Raw genomic sequence first — 27,399 nt, 5'->3', positions numbered from 1 at the left:
ATAAGGCCATTCAAGCCCAAAAATTATAAACCACAGATGGATCTTAGGAGCACAGTATTGACAGCAAAATAAGCATCTTTTAGAAAGTGTCATTTACGTAAAAGTCTCTAGACCACACATAACTATAGTATTTATTATTTAGTGTCACATATATATCTAATAAAGTATAAAATCATGAACTAGAAAGACTGCAATTATAACAGTAACTGCTGTTGGGTTAGGAGGAAGAGAAATGAAATTAGAAAGAAGTGCAAAATGACTTATTATTTTTTTAATTTCTTTTATTTAAAAAAATCTGAAACAAGTATGATAAAAAGTTAAAACAAATTCTTGATAAAGTGTCACCAGTTGTATGTTAGTTTGGTTTCTATATTTGTTTGTTTATTCAAACTTTTTCAAAATAAAACTGAATCAGGCATAGGTGAATTTTTAGGGAGGTGAAACTATCCTGCATGATACTGGAAATGTGGCTATATAACATGATGCATTTGTCAAAACCCACTAGACTTTAGAGCACAAACAGTGAACCTTTGTGTACAGAAATTTTAAAAAAATTATTTAGGGGGGAGCATGGGTGGCTCAGTCAACTAAGCACCTGACTCTTGATTTCAGCTCAGGTCATGATCTCACGGTTCATGGGACTGAGCCCCAATTTGGGCTTTGTGCTAAGTGTAGAACCTGCTTAGGATTCTCTCTCTCTCTCTCTCTCTCTCTCTCTCTCTCTCTCTCTCTCTCTCTCTCAAAAAAAAGAAAAGGTAAGAAAAGAGGAAAGGAAAGGAAAGGAAAGGAAAGGAAAAAGGAAAAGGAAAGAAAAAAAAAAGAAAGAAAAGAAAAAAATAATTTAGGAAATCAAGGGGAATCCCAGGATGGAATGCAGAATATAACAAAAAAACAATCTAACTGTATTATAAATGTATGAAACAACCTCATGAAGGGGGTTGGGAAAAAAGTTGCTGACCTTAGTAACTTTGGAAATGAGTATAGTTTATAAAAATAAAGACAAAATAAATTGTATATAACACTACTTTAGTTGATGAAGTTGTATCCGCCAGGAATATGGGATAATAATTCTAATATGTCTACACTGAAGTTGAACAGTTAAGTGAATAGATGGAAGATGGTAGCAGCCAGGGTTGTCACTGTTGGTTGGGAGTTTAAAGAAAAGCAAGGGAGGAGGTTAGAATGATCACGTAATAGATTCAAGTTGGAGACATCAGTAGGACCCCATGTTTAGCTTAATTTAGACACAGGTTACATATAGACGTATTTATAGGAGTTAGTACATATTTCCTTACTGTGTCAGCTAAGAAGGCCTGGAAGCAATAATGCCCCAGTAGCAAAAAGCACACCTGATGTCTAGCTGTTGGTTTCTAATTACGTTCTGCAATAAAGGGAATTGGGGCTTCTTGTTGAAATGGCTGTTGCTTGGGGTGCCTGGCTGGCTTAACTGGTTAAGCATCTGACACTTGATTTTGGCTCAGGTCATGATATCGCAGTTTGTGAGATTGAGGCCTACACTGGGCTCTGCACAGATAGCATCAAGCCTGTTTGGGATTCTCTCTTTCCCTCTTTCTCTGCCTCTCCCTCTCTTGTGCTTTCTTGCTTTTTTTCTCACTTTCTCTCTCTCTCAAAGATAAATAAATAAACATTAAAAAAAAAATCAATGCCTGATTCTGTGGTCTGGGACAGGAAATATATAAGATGAGCCTTTTTAAAAAGTGTTGGGGCTTTTGGGTGGCTCAGTTGGTTGAGCGTCCGACTTGAGCTCAGGTCATGATCTCGCGGTCTGTGAGTTTGAGCCCCATGTCAGACTCTGTGCTGACAGCTCAGAGCCTGGGGCCTGCTTCAGATTCTGTGTCTCCCTCTCCCTCTGCCCCTCTCCCGTTCATGCTGTGTGTCTCTCTCTCTGTCAAAAAAAAATAAACACTAAAAACAAATGTTTTTAAGTGTTATAAAAAAATCCCACAGTAATGGGGGATGGTGTTGAAGGGACATAGGAGCCAACTGAAGGAACTCTCAATAACCAATGCTCAAAATGTTTTAGCAAAATATTAATATTAATAATAATAATAAAGTAGTATTGGAGTATAACTCAAAGTGCAACATAAATATCCATGACTCATACTATATAAATAATTGAATGAATAAATAAATAAATGAGAAGAAAAGACAAATCTGCACAAATACAAATTAATTTTTTTATTATACTCTGGCCTCCAGGAGATAGAGCACAACTCCACATTCATAAAGTGTGAGCTGAACATAAGTGACTTCCTCCCAAAGAGTATGGTATGAAAATGGGGGAAAAAAACTATACAATGAAGAAACTTGACAAACACTACCTCAGATGATTAAGACTAACATCAACAGTCATAACACATGTTGATAATATGCACCTTTGATATGATGTAATCAAAATGGTGCTTTCCCTTGGTTGTCTTCCTTCCAAAATCATACCAGGCAAATCCCAATGGGGGGACATTCTACAAAATACCTGACTACTACTCCCCCAAAATCTTAGAAACTGTCACAGCCAAGAGCAAACTAACAAATATGACAACTAAATATATTGAGGTATCCTGGATGGGATCCTGGAACAGAAAATTAACATTACATAAAAACTAAAGAAGTCTGAATAAAATACGGGCCTTAGTTAATAACAATGTATAAATACTAGTTCATGGAACTGTAAGCTGTATTAGTTTGCTGACACTGCCATAACAAATTACCACTGGTGGTTTAAAGTAACAGAAATGTGTTCTCTCACTGCTCTGGAGACTAGAAGTCCAAAATCAAGGTGTGGGTATTTTCCAGGCTCCCTTGGAAGGCTCTCGGGAAGAATCCTTCCTTGCCTCTTCCGAACTTCTGGTGGTTGCCATCAGTCCCGGGCATTTCTTAGTTTGCAGATGCATCCTTCCAATCTCTACCTCTACCGTCAAATGGCCTTCCTGTGTGTCTGTGTGGTCAAAGGCATTTTCCTCTTATAACGACCCTGTCCTATTGGATTTAGGGCCCACCCTAAATCCAGAATTCACCCCAAGATTCTGAATTATATTTGCAAAGATCCTATTTCCAAATAAGGTCACATTCACAGGTATTGTGGGTTAGGCTTTGGACATATTTCTTTGGGGCCACTATTAACCCACTATTATCGTATTAATAATGGGAGAAACAGGATGTGTAATATGTGGGAAACCTCCATACCGTCTTTGCAATTTTTCTGTACTCTGAAACAATTCTACAAAATAAAGTTTATTATAAATAAGTAATTAAATATTAAATCAAACAAAAAATTTATCTCAAAAAATAGTTGGAGGCATAAAAATTAATCAGACATTCGTGACAAAACCTTGAAGAAAATGTGGTAAGATTTTTAAAAATAATAGCTGTTTGAATGCATGGTATTATTGGCGATTATGTTTTCTTTAATGTTTCCATTGACTTTTAATAATACTTAATTGGACTATTCATTTTCCCAAAGAAGATTTTTCACCAGAAAAATGACCTCAAACAATGTTAGAGCATTAACTTGCAAGCATCACTGCAGCATTGACTATGAAACCTTAATAGTGACATCTCCTAGAGGGTGGGTGTTACACAGACCTTTTAGAATAATATATAAAGACCCAAACACAGTACATAAAGATCCACAATTATAAGGTGACACTGAGTCTTGACCACTTTATTTCCAGTCAGATATACTTCAACTACTACATATACTTGATTGCATTTCTTATACCAACTGAGTAGAGAAAAGCAGATTTTGCAGGTGCCAGGTTAATTTGTCCACCATAGGAATTCAAAATTAAGTTTCTATCTCACTCATCCTCTGTTTTGCTGGGCACATTATGTCACTTTATGCTGTACAGACCTACAACCAGGAAGTCCTTGCTAAAAGATGAATAAAATCTTCCAAAATCATCTGACAACTCTTCTACCAAAGATCAACTAGAAATTAAGAAGATTTCAGGCATTCAAATGATAGGATACATACAATACCATAACTCCTTCTGTGTAGTAGATAGACTTCCAGCAGCTTAAGCGTCCAGAATAAAATTATTCCCCTAGACATAAGCAAGATATGACACTCAAAGAGGGAAGAGAGGAAAATCCATCACCAAGCAACAGCACTTTGTTATTAAGGAAAAGCACAGGTGTACCTTCAGGAGAGAATTTATCAAATTAAACTGGTAAAGAAACACTCATCATGGTAAACTGATTTCCCCTGCAATGCTCAGAACTTTCTGAGAGAAGAACTAGGAAAATAGTTAGAAATGACAGGGTTGGTGGCTGCTAGTACTCAACAGGAAGATAGGGATTGCACAGCAAAGTAAATTACTATTAAGCACCCAGGCTGATTTAGTGTAATAGCACCTGCACAGCCCCTGTGGTTACTATGTATATTACAACCCCATACAATAACTCCTGTTCACACTGAAGAGCCAAGGTCAGAGTATTCTGTTCACTAAGGGAGAGAGACATGCAAATTAGTTCCCAGGGATGAGTCAAGCTTCAGAGAAGTGAAACATAAGGATGAACAAGACTTTTCAAAATGTGGTCTGAGACTCCGAAGAGCTCAAGATCTTTTTGAGGGTCTTTTCAAGACCTTGTCAATACCTTTCCACACCTGAAAACTATTTCCTCAATAATATTAAGAGGCTACTTGCCTTTTTCTCTGTGTTGAAATTTGCACTGATGGTGCAAAACAAACAAACAAAAAAACATTGAGTAAAACTGATGGCACCTTACCATTAATCAAGGCAGCAGCACCTTAAAAATGCACACCAGAAGGCAGGAAAAATTGTTAAGAACACATCTTTATTTTGTAAGCAAACATCAATGTGACTAAACGAGAATTACACATAAAGTGTTTCGGTGGCCGCAGAATGGTGGATTTGAGGAAAAACACGTGCTATTGTTAGAGTTGTGAAATGAACCTGCCACCATTTTCACTTTGACAAGACACACATCAAACTGGTCATTCAGACTTCGATATGTGGCAAGCATTTTCTTGAAACTAAATGAAGAAATCCTGTCATTTCAAATAAAACCATTTATAGTGTCTGTGCCAATGAAACAATTTAAGCATTTAGCCAAAATTAGAATTTTGGAAAATGTGTGCCCCTCACCATGAGCCTGTCAGGTTCCCAATGTAGAAGACGGCTGACCACACCGACTCCATCTTTGGCCCTCCACCTTGTCCATGCCCGTGCAATGACCTCCCTCAGTGTCACATGGCAGACCCCATGGAGGTTGATGTATACACTGACAGGAATGTGGGAGGGCTCATTCTGATCTTCCTTAAAGTGGTTCACAGAAGGCTCCGCTTTTGGTAACTAGTAGAGCTGACTGGTGCACAGATGCCACCTCTTTTGATAACTACCTTTTAACCTCACCAAAATGCCCCTCACTCTATAAAAGCTAAAGATTAGGGTCCAGATAGGACAGAGAATAGCTGCATAGTACCTGAGTAGTTTGTCTGCCCAATCCCCCTTGTCAGTAAGTTACCCTGAATAAAACTAGAAATGGTATGGAGTGGTTTGCTTCCTTTTTCAGTCATAAAGTGCCTTCTCAGTCTGGAGGATACTTTGCTGTCCCTCCTCCACCTTCTAACACAATGCTAAAACCTTTTTCTGATAATATTAAAAATACGGTATTTTGATATTATAGTGAAATTTATCAACTTTTGAAGATCTACATAACTTGATGAACAATATTTTCCAAATAACCAAGGTACAATGTTACAAAATAACAAATGGGTAAAAAAAATACATTGCAAGTACAAAAAACCAATAGATTTTAAGGTATCAAGGTATGAAAAAGTCATTGATATGGTTTCTGCTTTCATTTGCAACAAAAATTTTTAGCTGTAGGAATTATCATTTAATACATTTTCTTTCAGCTACACAAATTATCATTCAATATTAATAACTAAGTTTAATTGCTTTGTTGTGGTCTAACAATCACAATTTTTTATTGAACTTCTTTATTTTTGAGATAATTATAGATTCACATGCAGTTTTAAGAAATATTAAATAATGAGAGATCCCGTCTATATTAGTTTCCCTCAAAGGTAACATCTTGCAAGACTATAGTACAATATCACAAATATTAACATTAATACAGTCAAAATACAGAACATTTTCATTACCACAGGATCCCTCATGTTGTCCTTTTATAGACACACTCATCCCACCCCCCATGCTTAAACCCTAGATACCACTAATCTGTCTTCCATTCCTATAATTTTGTCACTTCAAGAATGTTATGTAAGGAAACCATAAGGTATGTAATCTTTTAAAAATGCTTTTTTTAGCAAAATTCTCTGAAGATTCATCCTCATAGTTGCATACATCAAGAGTTCATTCCTTTTTATTGCTGACTGGTAGTTGCATGTTAAAAAAAAGAAAAAAAGACTGCTGAAATGTTTTCCAGAGGGTTGAGAGGAGATTTTTTTAAATTAAGAATTCAATTTCCTCCATAAAGACTCCACCAAAAAACTACTAGAATAAATGGATTCAGTAAAGTTGCATGATACAAAATTAACACCCAGAAATTGGTTGAGTTTCTATACACTAATAACAAAGTAGCAGAAAGAGATATTAAGAAAATAATTTCATTTACGATTGTATCAAAAATAATAAAATACTTACCTAGGAATAAACTTAACCAAGGAGGTGAAAGATACATAGTCTGAAAACTATAAAACACTGATTAAAGATATTGAAGATGACACAAACAAAAAGATATTTCATGCTCATGGATTGGAAGAATTAATATCGTTAAAATGTCCATATTCCCCAAAGCAATAATTCAGTACAATCCCTACCAAAATACCAACAGCATTTTTCACAGAACTTGAACAAATAATACTAAAATTTGTATGAAACCAGTAAAGAGCCTGAATAGCCAAAGCAATCTTGAGAAAAAAGAACAAAGCTGAAGTTGTCACAATTCCTGATTTCAAAACATACTACAAAGCTGGAGTACTCAAAACAGTATGACACATGGCTCAATAGAACAGAATAGAGAGCCCAGAAATAAACCCACACATACATAGCCAATTAATCTATGGCAAAGGAAGCAGGAATGTACAATGGAGGAAAGTCTCTTCAATAAACGATGCTGGGGAAAACTGGACCACTTTCTAACACCATACACAAAAATAAACTCAAAATGGAAAAAGATCTAAATGTAAGCCCTACAGTAACATTTTCCTAGATATGTCTCCTAAGACAAGGGAAATTAAAGCAAAATAAATTATTAGGACTACATCAAAATAAAAAGCTTTTGCTTAGCAAAGGAAACCATCAACAAAATGAAAAGGCAGCCTACTGAATGGGAGAAAATATTTGCAAACTATATATTTGATAAGGGGCTAATACCAAAACATATAAAGAACTTATACAATTCAACACACACACACACAAAATCTAATTAAAAAAAGTTGGGCAGAAGACACACCTCGGTGGCTCAGTCCATTAAGCGACCGAATCATTATCTCGGCTCAGGTCATGATCTCACTGTTCATGAATTCAAGCCCCACATAAGGGTCTGCACTGACAGCATGGAACCTACTTAAGATTCTCTGTCTCCTTCTCTCTCTGCCCCTCCCTCACTTGTGCGCACTTGTGCACTCTCTCTCTCTCAAAATAAATAAACTTTAAAAAATACTTCAAAAAACTGGGCAGAAGACCTGAGTAGGCATTTTTCCAAAGAAGGCATACAGATGGCCAACAGATACATAAAAAGATGCTCAACATCACCACTCATTAGTGGAAATGAAAATCAAAATCACAAGATATCACCTTACACCTGTCAGAATGGCTAAAATAAAAAAGACTAAAAAATAACAAGTGTTGATGAGGATGTGGAGAGAAAGGAACCCTTTTGCACTCTTGGTGGAAATGTAAACCGGTGCAGCCACTGGAAAACTGTACGGAGGTTCCTCAAAAAATTAAAAATAGAAATTCCATATGATCCAATAATTCCACTACTGGGTATTCATCTGAAGAAAATGAAACACAAATTTGAAAAGATGTGTGGTACCCCTATGGTTGTTGCAGCATTATTTACTTAGGAAGCAACCTAAGTGTCTATCAGTAGATGAATGGATAAGGAAGATGTAGTATGTAAACACACACACACACACACACACACACACACACACACACACACACACACTGGAATATTACACAGCCATAGAAAAGGATAAGATGGTGCCATTTGTGACATGAATGAGCCTAGAGGGTATTATTCTAAGTGAAATAAGTCAGACCGAGAAAGACAAATACCATATGATTTCACTCACATGTGGAATATAAAAAATGAAATGAATAAACAAAAAGCAGAATCAGACCTATAAATATAGAGAACCAACTGATTGTTGCCAGAGGGAAGGAAGGTGGAGAACGGGCAAAAATGGGTGAAGTGTATTAGGAGATACAGCTTCTTATTATGGAGTGAATAAGTCATGGGAATGAAAAATACAGTGTAGGGAATACAGTCAATGATATTGGAATAGTGTTATATGGTGAGAGAAGGTAGATGCACTGCAGCTATGCATATATATGCACTATGCATATAGCATAAAGGTTAGAGAAGCTGAACCACTATATTATATACCTGAAAGTAATGTAACATTGTATGTCAACTATACTCAAACAAAAACACATTTTTAATAATTCAATTTCCTTAATAGTTATAAGGCTATTCAAATTATCTACTTCATAATGAGTGAGCTGTGGCAGCTTTGTTTTCTGAGGAACTGCTCCATTTCATCTAAGTTGTCAAATTTATATGTGTAGAGTCACTCATAGTGTTCCCTTATTCTTTTGACATCTGAAAGATCTTTAGGGACATCTCGCATTTCATTTCTAATATCGGTTAACTTGTGTCCTTTCTTTTTTTTCTTGTCAGTCTTGTTACAGATCAATTTTATTGATCTTTTCAAAGAATTAGATTTTGTTGCATTGATTTTCTCTATATTTTCTGTTTTCAATTTTACTGATTTCTGCCCTTGATTATTCCTTCCCTTTGCTTACTTTTTATTTTGCTCCTCTTTTTTTTAGGTTTCTGAGGTAGAAGCTTAAATTATTTATTGAGGGGCACCTGAGTAGCTCAGTCACTTGAGCAGATGACTCTTGGTTTTGACTTGGTCATGATCTTGGGGTTCCCGGGTTCAAGCCCCACATAAGGTTCTCTGCTAACCATGTGGAGCCTGCTTGAGATTCTCTCTCCCCTTCTCTCTCTCTGTTCCTCACCTACTCATGTATGCTTTCTCTCCATCTCCCTCTCAAAATAAACAAATAAAACTCAAAAATGTTTTAAAATTATTTATTGATACTTTGTCTTTTCTCTTTTTTTTAACTTTTTAAAATGTTTTTATTTATTTTTGCGACAGAGAGAGACAGACCATGAGCAGGGGAGGGGCAGAGAGAGAGGGAGACACAGAATCGGAAGCAGGCTCTAGGCTCTGAGCTGTCAGCACAGAGTCCGATGTGGGGCTCGAACCCGCAGACTGTGAGATCATGACCTGAGCTAAAGTCGGACGCTTAACCGACTCAGCCACCCAGGCGCCCCGATACTTTGTCTTTTCTACGGTAAGCATTTAGTGCTATAAATTTCCCTTTCAGCAGTGCTTTAACTGTGTGCCACACATTCTGATATGTTATATGTTCATTGTAATTCTGTTCAATTGATTTTCTATATGGTTTTCTATCTGTTGAGACTTTCTTGTTAAGCCACAGTTACTTATAACTTTATTGTTTAGCTTCTAAGTATTTGGATATTTTTCTGTTATCTTTGTTATTGATCTCTAAGTTGATTCCATTATGGATTTGCTCTGTCTTGGTATATGACCTATGGGAACTTGAAAAAAATGTGTATTCTGTTTTTGTTGGGTGTAATCATATATAATTTCAACTAGATTCTATTGGTTAATGGAGTTTTTGAGTTCTTCTACATCCTTGCAGATTTTCTCTCCAAATGTTTTATTAATTACTTACAGAGGGATGTTGAACTCTCCAACTGTAAATGTGGAATATCCCATTTCTCATTCAGTTTTTGCTGCACATATTTTGTAGGTCTGTTCTTTGGTGCACATACTTCTTATGACTGCCATGTCTTCCTGGTAGGTTGGCACTTTTATCACAGTATAATGCCCCTCTCTGTCTGATAACTTCCTTCGCTTATAAGTCTACTTTTTCTGATATTAATGATATTAATAATAATATTAATAACCTGCTTTTCTTTGATTTATGTTTGCATGCTATACTTTTACCCTTTTGCTTTCAACCTTCCCATATCATCATAACTGAAGTCAGTTACTTGTAGACACTATATACTGAGTCATGTTCTTTTAATCTACTCTACAATCTCTGTCACATAATCGGTGTATTTAGACAATTTACATATAACTTATGGATATAGTCTGCCATTTCATTTTTTTTGTTTTGTTTGCTCTATCTGGTATCTTTTGTTTTTCTGTTTCCTTTTTCCTGCCTTCCTATTGCCTGGATATAGTTTTAAATTCCACTTTTATTTATCTATGGTGTTTTTGAGTGTATCTCTTTCTATAGCTTTTTAGTTTTGTTCTAGGAATCACATTATGTAAAAATAACTTATCAAAGTCTACAAATGTCATCATTTTACCAGTTTGAGTAATATGAAACCTTGCCTCCCTTTTTGTCTCCTTACCATTCCCCATTTATAATATAATTATTTTAAACATTTCCTCTATATACATTTAATAACATAATTTTTGTTTCAACTGACAAACATAATTTAGAATACTCAAAAGGAGAAGGAAACTAATGCATTTACTCATATTTTTGCTTTAAATGTTTTTTGTTCCTTCTAGATACTCCAAGATTCTTCTTTTCATCATTTTTTTCCTATTTAGAGAACTTCCTCTAGTCATTTTTTTAGGGCAAATCTGCCAGCAACAAATTCTCTGTTTCCTTTTGTCTGAAAATGTCTTGATTCCCTTTTATTCCCAAAGGATATTTTCTCCAGATACAGGACTGATTTCTGACTTCAATAGTTTCTGATGAGAAATCCACTGCCATTCAAATTGTTTTTCTCCTATAGGTAACATACTGTCTCTCTCTTGGTTCTTTCAAGGTTTTTTTCTATGTCATTACTTCTCATAAGTTTGAGTATTATGTGACTTAGTACAAATTTCTTTAGATTTTTCCTGCTTGGGGTTTGCTCAGGTTCCTAAATATGTTTGTATTTTTCCAAATTCAGAGTTTTTCAGCCATCATTTCTTCTTACACATTTTCAGCCACCTCTATCTCTTCTTTTTCTTCTCCTTGCAGGACTGCAACAACACAAATGTTAGATCTTTGGTAATATTCCCACAGGTCAAGGGACCTGTTCCCACAAGTCTATTTTTTTCAGTTTATTTCTCTTTGTTGTTCAGACTGGATAAATTCTATTGTTCTATCTTCAACTTCACTGATTCCTGTCTCTGCCACTCTACTTTTGAGCCCATCTACTATGCTTTTTATTTCAGTTATTATGCTTTTAATTCTAAAATGTTTTCTGTTTCTCCCCTCATTTTCAATTTCTTTCCTAAAACTTCTATTTCCTTTCTCTTTATTTTTATAATTGAGATATAATTGACATATAACATTATATTATTTTCAGGTGTATAATATAATGATTCAATATTTGTATATGTTGCAAAATGATCACCACAATAAGTCAGGTTAACATTCATCACTATATATAGTTACAGAATTTCTTTTCTTATAAAAAGAAACTTTTAAGATCTACTCTCTCAGCAGCTTTCAAATATGCAATACAGTATAATTAACTATAGTCTTCATGCTGTACATTACATCCCCATGACTTATTTATTTTAAAACTAGTAATTTGTAGCTTTTGATTGCCTTCACCCATTTCACCCACCTCCCCACCCCTCACCTCTGGCAACCACCAATCTGTTCTCTGTATCTATGAGCTTGGTTTTTAGGAGTTTGGCAGGGGGTTAGATTCTAAGAAGCAAGATCATTTGTCTTTCTCTATATGGTTTATTTCACTTAGCAAAATGCCTTCAAGGTCCATCCACGTTGTCACAAATGGCAAGATTTCATTCTTTTTCATGGTTGAATACTCCTGTGTGTGTGATTGTGTGTGTGTGTGTGTGTGTGTGTGTGTGTGTGACATTTTCTTTATCCATTCATCCATCAGTGGACACTTACATTGTTTCCATGTTTTGGCTATTATAAATAGTGTTGCAAGAAACATGGGGGTTGCATGTATCTTTTCAACTTAGTGTTTTAATTTTCTTTGGACAAATGTCTAGAAGTGGGATTGTTGGATCATGTGGTAGTCCTATTTTTAATTTTTTAAGGAACCTGTTTTCCACAGTGGCTATACCTACTTACATTCCCACTAACAGAGTACAAGAATTCCCTATTCTCCACATCTTCATCAACACTTGTTATTTCTTGTCCTTTTGATAACAGCCACTCTAAAAGGTGTGAGGTGATATTTCATTGTGGTTTTGATTTGCATTTCCCTGGTAATTAGCGATCTTGAGCATCTTTTCATGTAACTGTAGGCCATCTGTATCTTTTCTGGAAAAATCTTTATTCAGATCCTCTGCTCATTTTTTAATTGGATTGTTTTTTTGCCTTTGAGTTGTATGAGTTCTTTATATATTTTGGATATTAACACCTTATCATATATATTATTTGCAAATATATTCTCCCAGTCTGTAAGCTGCCTTTTCATTTTGTTGATAGTTTCCTTTGCTTTGGAGAAGCTTTTTAGTTTGATATACTCTTACTTACTTACTTTTGCTTCTGGTGCCTTTGCTTTTGATGCTAAATCCAAGAATCATTGCCAAGACCAATGTTAAGGAGCTTACCACCTATTTTCTTCGAGGAGTTTTATGGTTTCAGATTTTACACTCAAGTCATTAAACCATTTTTAGTTAAGTTTTGTGTATGGTATAAGATAGTGGTCCAGTTTCATTCTTTTGCATGTGGCTGTCCAATTTTCTCAACATCATTTATTGAAGAGATTGTCCTTTCCCCACTGTATATTCTTGGCTCCTTTGTCATAAATTAATTGACCATGTATGTGTAGATTTATTTCTAGGCTCTCTATTCTGCTCCATTGATCTATGTGTCTGTTTTTATGGAAACACCATATTGTTTTTTGTTTTTGTTTTGTTTTATTTATTATTTTGAGAGAGAGAAAGAGAGAGAGTAGGGGAGAGACAGAGAAAGAGGGAGAAGGAGAGAGAGAGAATCACAAGCAGACTCCACACTGTCAGTGCAGAGCCCTATATGGGGCTCAAATTCATAAACCATGAGATCATGACCTGAGCTGAAGTCCAACGTTTAACCAACTGAGCCATGCAGGCACCCCATTACCATACTGTTTTGATTACTATAACTTTATAATATAGTTTGAAATCAGGAAGCATGCTGTCTCCAGCTTTGTTCTTTCTCAAGATTGCTTTGGCCATTCAGTATCTTTTGTGGTTCCATACATATTTCAGGACTGTTTATTCTATTTCTATGAAAAATGTTATTGACTCTTGATCTTATTTATTTACCCTTTCTGTTTTAGGTGACCCTCCACTGGGCTTCCTCTGATACCATCAAAGTGGGGAAGGGGAGGTGTGGTCATTACTGATACTTGGGGATAGAAGTCCAAGATCCCCATGTGGTTTCAACTGACAACAAGGAGGGGGATCTCTTTAACACTCTGTTAAGATTAAAGTCCCAGCTCCACATGCAGTCTTCTTTGATATGACCCTGGCAGGGGTGGAAGAGTGCCTCATTAACTCTTATCAAGAGTTAAGTTTCAATTTCCCAATAGGCTTTTGATGGTGGGGGGTAGGGCCACTGTTTTTCCTTTGGTGTTTAACTGGAATAGAGCAGTTACTGTCTAAAACTTTTCTGTCTTTCTAGGCTACCCCTTTCCTGGTTCTTCGGCTAAAGAGAGCAGGTTTTTGTTGAGGCTTTTTTTACCTTTGCCTATCTTTGCTTCTATATTAACAGCTTTTTCAACTCCAAGTCTAGTATATATGAAGCAAAAAAGAAAACCCAAGGAACTAACTCACAGCCATGTCATTTCTTGCATGCCAACATTTCTAATTAATGTGCTTTGTTCTCCATTTTTCTTTTTTTTTAATGTTTATTTTTGAGAGAGAGAGAGAGAGAGAGAGAGAGAGTGAGAGACTGTAAGTGAGGGAGGAGTAAAGAGAGACGGAGACACAGAATCCAAAGTAGGCTCCAGGCTCCATGCTGTCAGCACTGACACGGGGCTCGATCTCATGAACCATAAGATAATGACCTGAACAGAAGTCAGATGCTTAACCGACTGAACCCCCCGGGCGCCCCTGTTTTCCACTTTTCAAGACTCTTTTATGTTTGTAACATCCAGCATTTTTAATTGTACTTAGCAGGAAGAATAGGGAAGAGTAAAAATACTTTTTCTCCATCTTCCCCAGAAGTATAAATCTTGCAACAACTTCCAAGAAACTACCACTTGTTAAGTTTTGGCATATTAACAAAGGAAAATATCCATTATTATGTTAAAAGTATGTTAAAGTAATATTTTCCAACTACCTATCTGTGTGAGACCAGAATTTTCCTCATATATTTCAACCAAAACAACCTACCACAAAATTGAATGCAGAAGCAGTCATGAGAATCCAGCCATCTTCCAGCAAGCTACACATCAAAGATTGCAAAACATGTAAGCCAACCCTAGTTTTCTCATTAAAATTTTGTTTTCAAAAATATAATTATTTTTCATAAAAATGCATTTTATGTTAACATATTACTTTATTAGTGTTATTTTTTTTAATATTTATTCATTTTTGAGAGACAGAATGCAAGTGGGGGAGGAGCAGAGAAAGAAATACACAGAATCAGAAGCAAGCTCCAGGCTCTGAGCTGTCAGCACAGAGCTGACGTGGGGCTCAAACTCATGAATTGTGAGATCATGACCTGAGCCGAAGTCAGACAGTTAACCAACTGAGCCACCCAAGTGCCCTATTAGTGTTATTTTTAATAAATAAAAAATAAACATTTAGCATTTTCTCAGTTCTAATTCCCAACATTTGTTGTTTGTTTGTTTTTTAAGTTTATTTATTTTTGAGAGAGAGAGAGAGAGCGAGCAAGGGAGGGGCATGGGAGGGGGCGGACACAGAGGATCCGAAGTGGGCTCTGCACTGACAGCCCAATGTGGGGCTGGAACTGATGAACTGTGGGATCATGGCCTGAGCTGAAGTTGGACACTGAACCGACTGAGCCACCCAGGTGCCCCAATTCCCAGCAACTGTAAATATCAATAGATATAATCTACATAAATAATTATTGAGGTCCTCAAAAATTCTTAAGATTACAAAAAGGGTCCTGAAACCAAAAGGTTCAAGAGCTGTGAGGTAGAGAAAAGTATTAAGGTAAGCTCTTACTTCCTCTCCCAAGAGTTGTAGGTGTGGTTTCTGAGCATGCTGTCTAGTTCCTTGTGCCAAATCAGGTAGTATCACTGGTGGTGTTGGAAGGATGGCAACATATTCTTGATTATCACCCACAACAGGATTTCCTTGCAATATTCTACAGTATGATAAAAAACAATACATTGGTTTGTTAAGTCACTGATGAGACTCATTTCATACCTCTGCTGAAATAAACACACCGACATTTGATATCTGTAATAAGCAGAAATTGTGCAGAAGTCAGACAGTCTGAAATGGGAAATAATTCAAAATAATTTTTCTGTGGTTCTGCATACATTTCAATAGTAACCTTCAAGATGGTTTTACTATATTAGAATAACAAATTCATCCTGTAAAAGTCTGATTACAAAAGAGGTAAAAAGGTCTCTACCTTCTGATGGCTAACCTGCTCCCCACTCAAAGCCCACAGGAAATGGTCTCATTTCTTAGAGTGAAGTAAAGTGTCAGCCCAAGAAGAACTGCCTTCTCACATTAAAGTTTTCTCCTCTTGACTCACATCTTGCCAAGATGAACAAAAAATTTTTGGCATTTATCTTCCTTTCTAGGCTACAAACTATATATATATATAAATTATATAAAATTATACAAAAAATATAAACAAAAATTATAACACAAAAAATTATAATATAAAAATTATAAACAAAAGTCTTAATTAAGCCAAAGACATAAGCTAAATGAAAATTTGAAGGCAAGATGTGTCATTAATGACTAATTTATGAACTGCTCTAAAATACATTAATTTTGTATTAAATTTGATATTAATTTGTACTAATTTTTATAATTACTGTAAAAGAATTATAAAAGGAGTATAAAATGAGCCTGCACAGACTATAGCTATATCAATTTCACACGGAAGCCAGTGTTCCACTTTTTGATATACCCTTATGTGAATAGGCAATCATTTTATGAGTCATCAAATGTGAAGACTAAAAGTTCACAAACCACCCAACTCACTTTAGTTACTTAATAATATGCTGAAACCTTCATATTCTATCATACCAGCTCTTAAAAAAAACAGGTCCACCCAAAGTTAGGCTCATGGAAATAGGGCTTGCCAAAGTAGAGTCATGGAGAAAAGCCTCCTATCCCAACTAGTCAAATATTTGAATTCAAAGAGAAGATAAAGTTCAACTGCCAATATGGTGAATATAGTAGACGGCCACTCAACACCCAATTATCCTCCTTCTAATGTGCTTTCCTGAACTACTGAGGATGAAGAAGTAAAAGTCTCTTGCAGCCAGTGTCCTAGATGTGAGTTAGGATCCACTAATGAGATGCACTCAGCATACAATTTGGAAAGCAGAAGGTTCTGATGTTTTTGTTAGCAAACAGTAATGGCAACATCGAGTTCTACTGTAGCAGTGTTTCAGTTAATAGTAGTCCTTTTGTAGGTTGCCTTTCTTTTTTGGGGGGGAGGGGCAGTGAGCAGCAAGCATATCAAACAGACATACTGTGGTTTCAGAGTCTAAAGCTGTAACAATAGAAGCCACCAGATCCCTGAATCACAGCTAGGGTGGTATGTTGCCAGTACTGGCTTCCAGATTTACTACCTTCCTGACTATGCTAGAAGCAGCAGCTTCCTTGGCAGCCATTTAAGCATGCTGTGTGTCATCTCTGGAAACCCTCCCTGCCTACAGCCCACTTTCCCAATCTTTCCATTGGTTTTATAAGCATCAAATTCTCATTACTAACTCCCTCTTTGCCTAAAATAGCTAAAAATATTTCTGTTTTCGTCAACTGAATCCTGAATGGTATGTATAGGAAAAACAAAGAACAGGGTGAAGTCTACTTGCTGCAAAAGTGAGCCTAGAGACTACATATATCGAAGTCAGTAAAGTATTTCTGAGATCATGAAGGACAGGCATGACATAAGAAGCTACCTTGAGGCACTGCTGTATTTTTATCTAGCTCTAAGCCAAAACCAAGGTAGTAAGAGTAATTCCCAACTTACTGTCTTTTCACATTCCAAATGTGCACTAATGAAGCTGACAATGTGGTTGGTGGGAAGAAAAATGAAAGAAGTCATTGGAGTGCATAGTGTTGGTAGACATGTATAGAGGACCTTAGTGAAAGGCTACCCAAGATTAGCAAGTGTTCCTACAGGACAAAGAGTAATCAATTACTTTGAAAATTTTCTCCAGACTTTCCCTTCTTCCTTCTTTATATCCAGAGAGAAGAGCTAATCCTTTCTAGAGTTCATTCTCCCGTTTGGAAAACACCATTTCGGATTGAAAATCTCTTCATATCCAATCTCTCCATCACTCCCAGCAGTAATCACTGGTTCTGCTCCTTCTTCCATGGTGTCTCTCCTGTCCACTGCATTTTCTCTCATCTGAGTCCTACGATATCATCTTTGCTGGTCCCTTACCTCTAGACCTTCCCTCCTCCAATTCATACTATATACCCTGCCAGAGATGTCATCATTCACCCCCTTTCCAAATACTTTAATGACTATATACACTGTATAAACCCAAGCTCCCAGGCTTTGCATTCAGGGTCCTCCACAGTCTGGATACCATCTACTTGCCAATCCTACTGCCCTCCCCTAACTCCTGGCCCAACCTACATTCACTATGTAGAAGGTGACTGAGGTGCTGAAATTACTTAGGGACAATAGAGAAGAGAGGCAAACCAGATTACAATACAGTATGGCTATGAAAATAATGAAAAGAAGGCTTGCAGACTGCAGCTCCCTCATGAAACGTTTATAAATCCCCCTCTGCCCAGTAAAAATTCATCTTTGCTTCCCTAGTTTTTCTGCTGCATTTGATCGGATCTTTCATTGTAGAATATGCTATTTTTTATTCTATGTATTTTTTTCACAGTAGACATAGACTGGTTTGAAGAGAAAACTGATTCTTACTCATTTCCTATCTTCTGTGATGCAAATGTAGTACATACTGAATACATATTGTATTTTGGCTCAGCAAGAAAAGTCTCACAGCCTCTGTGAGTTCCCTGTCCCAAACTCTATCCCAGGGAACTGAGAATCACAGGTCAGCATGATGTATTGCAGTGGTTCTCAAAGTGTGTTCCCTAACGCAGCATCATTAAAATCACATACAAACTTGCTAGAAAATGCAAATTCTTGGCTGCCCATTATACCTAATGAATCAGAATCTCAGGGTAGGACTCAGTCATCTGTTTTTTTTTGTTTGTTTGTTTTTTTTAATTTTTTTTTCAACGTTTTTTTTTTTTGTTTTTTTTTAATTTTTGGGACAGAGAGAGACAGAGCATGAACGGGGGAGGGGCAGAGAGAGAGGGAGACACAGAATCGGAAACAGGCTCCAGGCTCCGAGCCATCAGCCCAGAGCCTGACGCGGGGCTCGAACTCACGGACCGAGAGATCGTGACCTGGCTGAAGTCGGACGCTTAACCGACTGCGCCACCCAGGCGCCCCCTCAGTCATCTGTTTTAACCAGCCCTGCAGATGATTCTGATATACACTGAAAACCAGTGAGGTACTACAATCTTTCCTAAAACAGCCTGATTCTAAGAATATCCTGGGAGCTTGTCAAAACTATAGCTTCCCAGATACCTCCTCTAGAGATTCTAATTCACATGTGGGGTAGGTCACTTCTCCTTCCTAGGTCTCAGTTTCTCCATCTATCTATAGCAACAGTGATCAGGTCTTTCAGGGTCTAATGCTTAGAAATAATATATGTGAGAAATGTCACATTGTACATGTTCAATAATTAAGTAATTAGTAAGTGGCTGATATTCAATTATTATTGCTATTATCATTGAGGATATTAAATGAAGGAAACATGCCCACCTCTCTCAGAGTGAGTTAAGTTTCTTTACTTGTCCCCCATGGGCCAGAGATATAACATATATTTCTTATTGTAGGTTGCTATCAAAGAAGTTTAGAAAACATTTGCTCTAACCTGTGAACACTTTTTAAAAATCTCTGCATACATATTCTACGAGTCACATAAAAGAGAACATGAGCTCTATCCTATGAAGCATAAAGAAGGGTTCTCCCTCCAGCACTCTCCCCTCTTCTTGGATGTGACTCTAACAGAAAAGTTCCCCCGTCACATCTTTGCTTTCCCTTCCTTACTGAACTTAAAATCTTGCTTGTTGGGGTACAAAACCTGTTAAAGGCTTCACAGGATGATGCTCACAGTTGCTTTTATACAACTCAAAGAAGAGGTGTACAGGGCTATTTTCAGAGTGCTCATGTGCAAAAGTTGTGTCACAAAAATACAGGCAATAGAGTATTATATTCCACACAACATTTTTAAAGTACTTGTCACAAGCCACTGAATTGATTTCACAACCCCATATTAGGTCACAATCTACAATTTAGAAAATAGTAACTTACAAAGAATGTTATTTGAAAAGCAAACTCCTAGATCTAGAAAAGACTTTAAGAGTTCATCTTCTTGAAGATTACAAATAATTTTCTTTACTATAGTCTTCAAAATATGTAGCAGAGGTAATGAACACTTTGAACACTTTTTAAAAATTGAGGGAACCATAATCTTAATAAAATGATAAATCTAAAGGAGAATAAGAGTATAACTATGTAGATTTTATTTTTTTATAAAATATGATTAGGGAAGTGGGGGATTTTATTTTTAATCATTGTAACTTCATTGTTACATGCAAACAGTGACATCTGGTGGAATGATATTGCTTTGCTTTAAAAAATTTCAGCTTTCACATATTGACAGTTATGAAATCAGATAAATGTCCAAGTAATTCCTGTTTTTATATATCTATATAAAATAAAAAATACACTAATCTAATAGCTTATTAAACTTTTATAGTGCATAGTAAAATGACTTCTGTCATTCCAATCTGTATTTTTTAAATATGCTGAAGTCTTCCTTAGGTATAAGGGGTATTTGTTAAAAATGGATACAATGGAAATCTAATGGAGGTTACTATTGATTCTACTTCTAACAACTGTGATTTGGACTGCAAAATTTACCCTCAGTTTCCTCATCCATAAATATGAGAAGGTTAGGCTAAAAGAAGGATAAGATCCTCTTATGGCTCTAAAACATGTACTTTTGTGACATATGCCCATCTAGACCTCAGACAGGGATTAAGTCTTATGTGCTTTGGCATAATATCTTGGGTCACTGCCTGGAGTATGTACCAAGGAACAAGCTAAGTAAGGTATGCGGGTAGGGCCAGGATTAGATTTAACCATTGAGGAATGGAAGACAATGCAGGAGATGGGGAAGAGTGGGGGAAAGTCAGTTCCAGATACCCACGGTGGAAAGTAACATACAGCAGAAGATAAAACACAATATTCCAAATGTAGTTTGACAGACCACAGGTGGTGGTGCACTAGAAGTAGTATCAGAAAGTTCTAGCAAGGGATGATGGCTCATTCTGGTGGGGAGAAACCAGTAATGGGGAAAACAAAACCAGGCGGTATTCAGTGCAAGCCACAAGTAAATAAGTAATTAATATCAGGGAAGTCTACCATATTTAGCAAGGTCCCAGCCCTGGCCTAGTGCTCAGAAACAAGATTTCAGTTCTTAAGAGGGAACAAGCACTATAAGAACTTCCACCCCAATAGAAGCAGAAGCCCTGCTTCCAATACTGGGTCACAATGGACCAAATAACAAAACACAACGGTAAATAAAATATGCATATCTCAAATTATTCGACTAGAGCTCCTCAGATTCTTCCTAGCTTACATCAAAATTGGTTCTGAAAACAAGATGAGAACAAGTATTCAGAATGAAGCATGAAAAGAAAAAAACGAGAGGGTCTTCACAAGTTCACAAAACAGTGGAATATAATGGAAACCACATTTAGAATCAAAGAGATCTAGGTCTGAATCTTAGCTTTTACCAGCCCTATACACATGGACTAGTCACTTACACCTACTTTGAACTACATTTTCTTCACTTGGGAAGAAAATACATAATTTTCCATTTTCATATTCAAATATCAGCAAAATATTTAGAAGATTCAGATAAAATCTTTAAAATGCAAGTGCACTTTATATAGCTGATTTGTCAACTATAGGTAGTAGAGATAGTAAGTCAAAATAATTACCCATGTGCCTGTATTTCAGTTTCAAAGTAAAAATCTTCAAAGGAATATAAACTACGAAAACAACACCCTTAATGTCATTTTTGTAAAATGTATATGTAAGTGCATGCACAGAAAAAAAAGGCCTGGCCTAGAATAATATTTTTAAATTTTTTTATGTTTATTTATTTTTAAGAGAGAGAGACAGTGCAAGTGGGGGGAAGGGCAGAGAGAACCAGGGAGACACAGAATCCAAAGAAGGCTCCAAGCTCTGAACGGTCAGCACAGAGCCCAACACAGGGCTTGAACTCATGAACCATGAGATCATGACCTGAGCCGAAGTCGGATCCTTAACTGACTGAGCCACCCAGGCGCCCCTAGAATAATCTTTATCATATAGAATAAACACTGGACAAGGTCTGCTTCTGGTATAACAGTCTTAACAATCACAGAGAAAATGTGTAAAGGCAAAATTCTCATAACCGAATCCACCCGACCCCCAACACCTTTCAGGATTCTGAATGACTAAATTAGTAATATAAACCTGCATCTTCTGGTGCTCCTACTTAAGATCTAAACATAGTATTCTAGGGACACCTGGGTGGTTCAGTCAGTTAAGCATCCAATTCATGATCTCACAGTCATGGAATTCAGCATGGAACACAGAGCCTGCCTGCCTGGGATTTTCTCTCTCTCTCTCTGTCTCTCTCTCTCTCTTTCTTTCTGCCCCTTCCCTGCTTGGGCTCATGCAAGCACTCTTTCTCTCTCAAAATAAATAAATAAATCTTTAAAAACTTTTAAACTCTATCTTTTTTTTAAAAAAAGCAATCCATTCCCAAACATGTTCTAGTGACATTATTTAAGGCAAAACTTAAAGTCCTAGAAGCATCCAGGAGGAATAGAGAACAGATTACTTGCAAATAAAATAAAAACAGGCTGCTTTCAGATTTTTATCTCATAACATCAGATATCAGATGATACAAACAATAAATACATAGATATATGTCGGCAAATATGACAGATTATAGGAAACAGCAAAGAACTAAAACAAGAGAGAATATACAAAGATGACAAAAATAATACCCAGTATAACTGATAATGGCAATAAATGCATATGGGGTGATCCAACCTGTTATAAGAAAAAAATTGATTGGCTTAAAAAATATTCTAGTCTATGCAATCTACAAGCAACACAACTACTAAAGATTAAAAATAAAAGGGCAAACATACACCATATAAATAAAGCAAAAAATAGGACAAAGTGTAGTTTTACTTTTTATGGAATTAGTGTACAATCTATAATGAAAACAAAAGGACTACAGTTAACAATTTCTTGAATTTTCTTCCACACATACACAAAAATGTGTATATAATCACATATCTGTTAATTTACTTCTATCTCCTTTCAGTGCACAGAGCACTACTTCGTTCTTAGTCATGATTGCAATGCATCCCATCACTGGATGCACCATAAAAAAATATTCTATTGATAAGCACCTAAGTTATTTCCAGTTTTTAGTTATTATAAGGACAATGAACATCCTTCTGCATGTATTTTAGTAAATTACAGTCATCAGCATATAGATGACATTTAAAGCCATGGTCTTGGATAAGATCACTTTGGTAAGTATGGGAGAAAAGAGGTGCCAGTATAAGTTTGGGCACCCCAATGTTTTGAAATCAAAAGATAAGGAGACACCAGCAAAGGAGACTTGAGAAGGTATAGCCAGGGAGACAGAAAGAGAACCAGAAAAGAGTATAGTCCCAAAGGTCAAGAAATTAAAGGGTTTTAAGGAAGAGTTAATGCAACTGTGCCAAATGCTACTAAAAAGTCAAAATGAGGACTGTGATATCTTACAGCAAATCTGATCATGTCCTTCTTCCTCAAAAAACTCTATCAATGGCTTCCCAATACACTGTGAATAAGAATCTCTCCCCCAAAGCCTCATATACATGCCATCACACACCTACAGAGAATCTGTAAAATCCTACATGATCTGATTCATGCCTTCACTCAACCTCCACTGCATCACTGCTCCTCCCGTTCTCCAATGCTGGACTTCTTTCCAATTCTTAGATGAGTTCCAACTGTCCACAGCTGACTCTCAAACTTCAATATGCCTTCAAATCATCTGCTTTTTTAACAAGTTCCCAAGTGATGTTGATTCACTCTCAGGTTGCAATTTAAGTATCAATTCCTCAAACCTCCCAAGATGATCAGGAAATCTTCCAGTTTCCACAGCACCCTGCACTTCTGCGTATTAATTATCCCATTCACGATAAGTAATTTACCACCTTTCTTCTCTGCCAATCTCCATATTCCCTGAGGGCAGGGATTATTTCTCTTGTTAGCAGATGCTTCCCTAGGGCCTAACTCTATGCCTGCCACACAGTAGGTACACAAAAAATATATGCTGATTGATTTAAGTGATTAGTCAGGTCCATATTTCTTGACATGGAAAGATAATTACAACACAGTTAAAAAAAATCAGGTCACAAAACGTACACAGCATTATCCCAGTTTTGTTCTATCTTACTTATTTTCATACAGAAAAGTCTGGAATCATGTATTTAAGAATGTAAATAGTATTATCCCTGGATAGCAAGATTTTGAATAATTGTAGGGTTTTTTGCATTTTCTTGCATATTTTTCACATTTACTAAAGTATTGTCTTTTTATTGTCATTTTATAACAACAATAAATAAGAGGAATTATTTTGTTTAATTATTTTGAAATTAAACATTAAATTCTGACACTTAACCTTTGGTTTTCCAATTATTGCAGTTGCCACTATTTTAACATATGGAGCTAACAGTCTGTCCACATTTTTTCAAAATGTGATTAAGAATTTCTTTGTAACGTGAAGCCAAGTGGAGAGTTAGGTCTGGGATCTATAGCCTAAGCACTGCTTCCCACCAGGAAGCTGGCTGTAAGGTGAACCTGACTTGAGAAGGTCAGCCAATGTTTGTAAGACAGCATTTTTTGCCAACTCTCTCTTTATTGATGCTGGATCAACAAAATACACAAGCAATTTTACATAGACAAGTCAGTAAAATAGGACATAAGTCCATAAATAGACTCAATAACATATTGGAATTTAAGGTATGAGAAGCTGCCATTTCAAAATAGTGAGGAAAGAGGATTTATTGACAATAATGATATTATGCAATTGACTAGTCACTTGGTGGGGGGAGGAATAATGCTTATTCTTCTCATCAAGTTAATTACAGATGGATCAAAGTAAGCTATAAAATGATAGAAGAAAATATGAGAAAATACATTTAAGTGTAAGTGTAGAAAAGCCGTTTCTAAGAATGAAACCAAGACTAGAATGCATAGAGAATGACTGCTAGTTTTTACTACATAAAAATTAAAACTTCTGGAGAGCATAAAACACCATAACAAAGGTAGAAAGCAAACAACAAAGTAAAAGAAAATGTCTACTATATATAACAAATAATTAAAATTTTTAATATAAAAAGATCACTTATAAACCAATAAGGAAGAGATGAATGATGACCCAACAGAATACGAATTGATAATTCTCAAAAGGAGAATAACCAAAAGACATCACCATCATTTAAAGTGAAAAAATATATAGTAATAAAAAGATATGTTTCCTCATCAGATTAGAAAAAAAATGAAGCAGATTGACAATTAGTTATTTGATAAGGGTAAAAGGAAATGGACATGATAAGTTGTTGGTAGAGTATAAGTCTGAATAATTTTTCTGGAAAGAAGTCTGGCAATAGGCATCAAAAATTTTAGAGCAAGGGGCATCTGGGTGGCTCAGTTGGTTAAGCATCTGACCAGCTCAGGTCATGATCTCGTGGTTCACGAGTTCGAGCCCAGTGTCGGGCTCTGGGCTGACAGTGCGGAGCCTGCTTGGGCTCCTGTCTTGCTCTCTCTCTCTCTGCCCCACAGTGCGGAGCCTGCTTGGGATCCTGTCTTGCTCTCTTTCTCTCTCTGCCCCTCCCCCACTTGCGCAGGCTCTCTCTCGCTCTCTCTCTCTCCCCCAAAAATAAACATTAAAAAAAATTTTTTTTTTTTAATTTTTTTTTCAACGTTTTTTTTTATTTTTTTTTATTTTTTTTTTTATTTTTGGGACAGAGAGAGACAGAGCTGAACGGGGGAGGGGCAGAGAGAGAGGGAGACACAGAATCGGAAACAGGCTCCAGGCTCCGAGCCATCAGCCCGGAGCCCGACGCGGGGCTCGAACTCACGGACCGCGAGATCGTGACCTGGCTGAAGTCGGACGCTTAACCGACTGCGCCACCCAGGCGCCCTAAAAAAAAAAAAAATTTTTAAGCAAAAAGTTTAATAACTAATTCCACACTTGAAATCTTCTTACATTGCAGCTTGGTTAAGTTGGTGAATAATATGAAAATATTTAAATGTTCATACACAACCCTGAGTGAAAAATCAGTCTATAGAATGCCGTACATGGTTTAAACACATGCACATACAGGAGATGTTAGAGGGCTATTCACCAAACTGTTAACTTAATCTAAGTGTTTAAACACTTTTAATGATTTACCTTATTTTAAAACACCAAATCTAAAATTCCATGCTAAGAATTCTAACTAAACAACTATAAACTTCTCTTTAAAATACAGAAACTTTAAAAGCAAAATTATAATTCACATGAAACATTTTTATAGTTCTCAACAAAATTGCTGTGTAGCAAAATAAACATAAGTTTCAGCAATATATTGCTATTTTAAATAAACTTAAGTATGTACCTATCTAGTCCATTAAAATATTCTTGGTGTTTGCCACAAGTAACAATTACTATATGGAGAATTGGGAAAGCATTAAAATTATATAACCACAAATAGTGTTAGGCTTCATAGTTAACTGTTCATCTCACAGAAAACCAAAAGCCACCAAATGAAAGGGTATTCATTTTGTGTTTACAATTACCTTTCTTGAGAACACTTATTAGTGCAGAAAAAATTATACATTTCTCTGAACTTGTAGGCTCAGCAGACAGATATATTTTGAAAAGGTTAAGCTATGTTTAGCAAGGTAATCCTCAAGAGATGGATGCCAGAGAATTAAATATTCAGTGCTTAAATTAACTTCTTATTTGGTACTTAGGAACAAATTGCCAAGAATTATCATCCTCAAATAGAACATTTATTGACTCTCTTGGAGAAAGCAAGATCTACTTGAAGAAAAAAAAATTTTAGAATTCGAAAGATCCCAGTATTTTTAACACTTTACATGACTACTAGAAGCTGTGACACCTCAAAATGATGCTTAGCTACATTGCTAATGGAAATGACTCAAAACAGTGGGTTCATGACTACTAGATTATGTTTATACCTTTATTTTCCACTTTCAGCTTTAGGCTTTCCAAAGACTACACTGCAGAACTGTTATTTTCTACCAGAGAAACTGGAACAGTTTGGTAATTTCCAAAGTTTTTCACATATAATTTGTTTCAAAAATTTCAAAACACTTACCTGATAAAACTAAAAGACAGGTGTTTAAGATTTTGAGTAGCAAATAAATCTCTGAAAAACATTTTTGCCTAACTAGAAAATAAACATGAGAATGGCCCTCTTTTAGGAATTCAAATTGAATTTCATTGTGATTACTGAACACAGGGAAACCAGATGTTTATTTATTTTTAAAAGAGAGAGAGCATGAGCAGGGGAGGGGCAGAGAGAGAGGGAGACAGAGAATTTAAACCAGGCTCTGTGCTTGCTGTCCGCTTAAAACCAGACATGGGGCTGGAACTCACGAACCATGAGATCATGACCTGAGCAGAAGTCGGATCCTCAATGACTGAGCCACCCATGTGCCCTCAGATGATTTTAAAGCTTGAAAGAATGCAGTAAAAGTATTAACAATTATCACTAAAAGTCAAGTTTGAGGAAATGAGCTCAGAATACACCATGAA

The 27,399-nt window shown here is 36.2% G+C and overlaps 1 protein-coding gene across 3 annotated transcripts in view; it reads right to left on the bottom strand.

Moving 5' to 3' along the window:
• Positions 1 to 27,399, bottom strand: part of TTC6 (tetratricopeptide repeat domain 6) — a 209,651-nt gene that overhangs the window by 96,559 nt on the left and 85,693 nt on the right. For all 3 annotated transcript variants that reach the window (XM_058738878.1, XM_058738879.1, XM_058738880.1), the window contains one exon: positions 15,446 to 15,587. In XM_058738878.1, coding sequence (XP_058594861.1) covers positions 15,446 to 15,587 — 142 coding nt within the window. The remainder of the gene's footprint in view (positions 1 to 15,445; positions 15,588 to 27,399) is intronic.

This window comes from Neofelis nebulosa, chromosome 7 (assembly GCF_028018385.1).
Source record: "Neofelis nebulosa isolate mNeoNeb1 chromosome 7, mNeoNeb1.pri, whole genome shotgun sequence".
Classification (NCBI taxonomy): domain Eukaryota; kingdom Metazoa; phylum Chordata; class Mammalia; order Carnivora; family Felidae; genus Neofelis; species Neofelis nebulosa.
The sequence above is the reverse complement of the archived record's forward strand: the minus strand, read 5'-3'. Positions and strand labels throughout refer to the sequence as shown.